This window comes from Crocodylus porosus, unplaced genomic scaffold (assembly GCF_001723895.1).
Source record: "Crocodylus porosus isolate Cpor-Errol unplaced genomic scaffold, CroPor_comp1, whole genome shotgun sequence".
Lineage (NCBI taxonomy): Eukaryota > Metazoa > Chordata > Crocodylia > Crocodylidae > Crocodylus > Crocodylus porosus.
Genome location: NW_017728918.1, coordinates 60206086 through 60210523, shown reverse-complemented (window position 1 = coordinate 60210523; position 4438 = coordinate 60206086). Strand labels below are relative to the sequence as shown.

The 4438-nt window shown below is 38.4% G+C and overlaps 1 protein-coding gene across 1 annotated transcript in view; it reads right to left on the bottom strand.

Annotated features, from left to right (window-relative positions):
- MYO6 (myosin VI) overlaps positions 1–4438 on the bottom strand; it is a 167404-nt gene that overhangs the window by 107763 nt on the left and 55203 nt on the right. Inside the window, exons 5-6 of the mRNA XM_019538161.1 lie at positions 2486–2615; positions 421–526 (exon numbers count right to left, since the gene is read on the bottom strand). Of these exons, the coding sequence (XP_019393706.1) occupies positions 421–526; positions 2486–2615 (236 nt within the window). The remainder of the gene's footprint in view (positions 1–420; positions 527–2485; positions 2616–4438) is intronic.

Genomic DNA, 4438 nt, shown 5'->3' with positions numbered 1-4438 from the left:
AGGAGCCAGCACCACTTCGCTTGGAAGTTGGTTCCAGATCCTGGCCACCCTGACTGTGAAGTAGCACCTCCTGATATCTAGCCTAAATCTATCCTCTGCCTTCTCTTGTGGAGGCTGAATAGGTTCAGGTCCCATAGCCTCTCCTCATAGGGCCTGCCCTGCTGCCCCCTGATCACCTCCAACCCCCCCCCCAAAAACCCCTTGCTTCTGTTTCTCACATCTATCCTTTTTACACCTTGCATTTCTTTAAAAGTTAACCTTAACTCTGACATTTTTAAATGCATCTTTTCTTTGGGAAATGTAACCAGTTTTGCTGAAACATACCATAAACCATTATGAAGTTTAATTATAACTGAAACTATCCATTACTTCATGAAAAACACTTATTATTAAATAATTTTGGGTTCCCTAAGTACTAACCTTAGTACAAATTTAGTGTTTTCAGTCTTTCCAGCTCCTGATTCTCCAGAAACTATGATGGATTGACTCATCTTGAGTACTTTCATGTCACGAAAAGCTTTATCAGCTAAGATAAAAAAACATGTTAGTCAAGGCAAACATATTTAAGTTACTTTCCTGCACAAATTTTTAAATGTTATACATACAGCTCTTAATTTAATCCATTCAAAAATAGGAGCTAAACATTTCACACACGCACATACATACATACATATGCACACATATATAAAAACACACGTCTGTGTTACATTCTATGAAAGTCCATTTTTGCAATTTCACATTTACAGACCAACATGTGATTTTTGATCTTGAAAGATGAAAAGAAAAAGAAAAAGAAAATCAACTCAACTATATCCACTGGGAACAAATGCAGGACTATCTGAATTCTGGAACTGAACTTATTTATAAGTAGCCATGGATTTTACAGCTAGGAAGCATTTTATTTTTAAAATACTCTATTTCACATTATCAAAAACTTATTACTAGACTGGATGCTGTCTGGCTTTCAGACTGTATCTCAATGGTGCGTAGGTCTAGGGCAGTCTCTAATGCTCCATACTTTTCCCTAGGCATATATGCTAAAAGTCTGTGTGATCTATACTCTTTGTTCTCAACCAGATGCCTTGGCTAGGTACAGACAAGCAAAAAGCTCGAGGCAGAATCAATTTTAATTGCATGGCTTCCTGTAAGTAGTGTAGTTTAGATCAGTAGCAAATAGAACACACATTCACCCTTTTGTGGGGTGGGGTGCAAATCTTAGACCAAGTTCCACCTTTTTTAAGACAGTTTGTGTGCACCAAACTTCTGTTCTGTTACCAGTATAGACTAGTTTTGTGTGCTGAACTTCTGTTATTGGTAAAGACTGGTTTCTTATCACTTACAATGGTAAAAGTGTAATGTCTATACCTGGCCCTTATGTGTAATACCGTGATCTAGAGGATCAACGCTTGCCTACATACTAGACATGAATACTTTGAACCATTTCTAGGTGATTTAATTGATATGCTTTCAAATTATCCTATTTTGTTATCAAGATCCTAAAAAGGAGCTCAAAGGGACCAGTTAAAATGTTGTTTTGTCAAAAACAAGAAGGATTCAGTTTTCATTCTCCATGGAAGAAAATTAGCAGCAAATCACACTCTGATTTAGGCATAGCTCAGAGCTGTTTTTGAAAAGATTTTACTTCTCTAGATCAGGGGTAGGCAACGTTTTATGGCTGGAGTGCCGAAAAAACCACAAAATCCATCTTGGAAGGTGCCAGAGTGCTGGCATGCTGGAGCCCAGAGCAGCTGTTTGCAGCTGACCTATGGAGCCGGGTCTGCTTGCAGAAGGGCTTGCATCCTCCCAGCTGCCTGCTCGGAGCAGCCTGGGCTCCATGGTTGGCAGTGGTGTGCCAAGCAAAACGGCCTTGCATGCTATGCTTGGCACGTGTGCCAGGGATTTCTGACCCCTGCTCTAGCTACAACTCTAGAATATTACTGTTGCAATAAAACATAACATTTTAAAAATCACAATTGCAAAATTGCTACATCAAATTCACTTTTTTTCCTTCAAGTCATCTAAATGCATTTTACTGCCTAAAAGTCAAAGCAAATAATTTATACTGGCAATCTGCTGAAACACAAAGGAAATGGACTCAAATACTTCACTAACAAGAACAAGTTATTTCAGAGAACTGATCCCATCATAAAAATGTTTTAATAATAGCACTCTTCATTTGTCCTTCTAGTACATTTCTTTCTCTTTTGTATGAAGCACTGGTTGCATCACAGGTTAAACTGTTTATTTTACAGTCCTTTTCTTTTTTTAGAATGCAAATATAAACTGTCATATTTCAAGCAGCTATTGTCCATTTTTTTCATGGGCACTAGAGATGTGATGTCATTTTAGTAGTGAATTATTTTACTTTAAAAACTGTTTTTAAGTAAAATGGTCGGTGTTACATATGGTGTTTAACATACAGCTACAAGACAAAATAAACAACGAATCTATATTTTAGGAGACAAAAATCTGACAGAATACATACCGATTGCATATACATGTGGGGGTAATGTCCCTAGTGATCTACCCTGGTACTTTTTAATGGTCTCTGAAGAATAAAGTTTAGGTATGTCGAAGTATGGATTCACTGCAATTAGAATGTTGGCTACGTAGGTCTGTGGAAAAGAAACCATAATAAAGCCTTAGTAGGTATTCAACAAACTGGTTAACAGCAATTTTTCAATTGCTATTAAACAGTGCAAAACCATTTCAAATCTAGAATAGAACCATGCCTAGCAACAAATAAATACTGACAAGCAATACTAGAGAGAAGAGCAATCCCATTTAAAATCACATTGGGTAATGCTGATAGTGACACCACGAAAGTATTGACCTCTTGTACCTCGGTATACCATCTTTAAATGCCCTGTTGGAAAAACATTGAACAGGAAACAAAACTTCCATGACATTTTCCAAAGAAAATTATAAATGAGTATAAATTCAGTTTCATAGAACTTGTTATGGGAGATAGAATGGTGCCTAAAGCTGTGTACACACATTTTAATGATCTAGGAGAATTGTTCCAGGTTTGTTTTTCTTGGCAGAAAAACCTTACAAGGAGACCCCTGGCCATTCAAACGCTCAGCCCATGAAGAGCAGAGCTTGCAGTACTGACTAAGCAGCCAAGGAGACCCCTGTGCACACATCTCAGTGTGCTCTAAAGGCTCCTTCAGTCTGTCTAGAGACAGAGGGTAGCAGTGCAGAGGGCAATGCTGGCTGCTAAGAGTCAGACTGAATCTCCCTGCAATACAATGTGGGATTATGGAGACATTATCAGCTCCCTGTCTGGGTGGAGCAGTAGAGTCCAGACCAAATGACTCCTTCTCCCTGGGGGTGGGAGAAGGCAAAGCACCCTGATATGGCAGTGGATTGTGCTGTGGCCTCTCCAGAAAGGAACATGTACAGATATTTACTCGCCCAGGAACAATTGAACTTTGATTGTTCCCAGGTTATTTTTCTCCCAGAACAGTAATTTTTGCTCTAAGAGGGAAAAAAATACTGAATAGCTGGACATTCCTGGCTTCCTTGTACAGATTCCCAGAAGATTTCTGCTGGCTGCTAACTGGATATACAGCTGCTACAAAACTACATTGACACTGGATTACCAGCATGTACCTCACTGAATTAGGAAGTATAGGCTAGACCATCATGATTTTTTTTTACTTTTGGTGAATTCTGCTGAAAAATGCAGTTTCAGGTCACCAAGAAGGTATTGGAAAAACCCAAGAATAAAACTGAATTTTGTCCATGAACACAGTGTATGTCTTCTATAGAAGGCAGGACAGGGTAGCATCTTAGAGTAATTGGTTTGGGCAGGCATAAGGTTGCATGGTAAACAGCCTATTTTGTCAGATGTCACCTATGAAAACTCATGCCTTTCTGAAGCAGCTAGTCTCTAAGGTGTTACCTTGCCCTGTACTGCTTTCTGCCTGACTTCAAACCAACATGACTACCTACCTGTGTTCAACATTAACAGAGTTCACACAAAGGTTGTTACAGACACCTCTGTGCTCGTTATTTTCACATAAAAAGGTATGCAATGCAAAGAGCTCTCTAAGAGGTATCAGTAACTAGACAAATTAAACCAAAGTCTGAGAAAAGCAAGCAAACACTCTTGGGTTTTTTTCAAACTATATTAAAGTTACAAGGGAAAGCTACATGGGACATAACCTGAACTAAGTTTTATACAATACTGACACTGGAAAGCACAGTGGTAGCATTTATTTAAAAAATATAGAAAGGCTTCTTCAGTTGAATTATTGTCTATGTTGTCAACTCTAAACAAAACAACAACAAAAAACCCCAAACCAAAAAACACAACACCAACAAACAAAAACAAACAAACAAACAAAAACAAAAAAAAAGGGTTTTCTTTTATTTTTTTCCTACAGTCAAATTGATTGCGATGGGAAGCTTGGTCGTCACACCAGATGGCAAA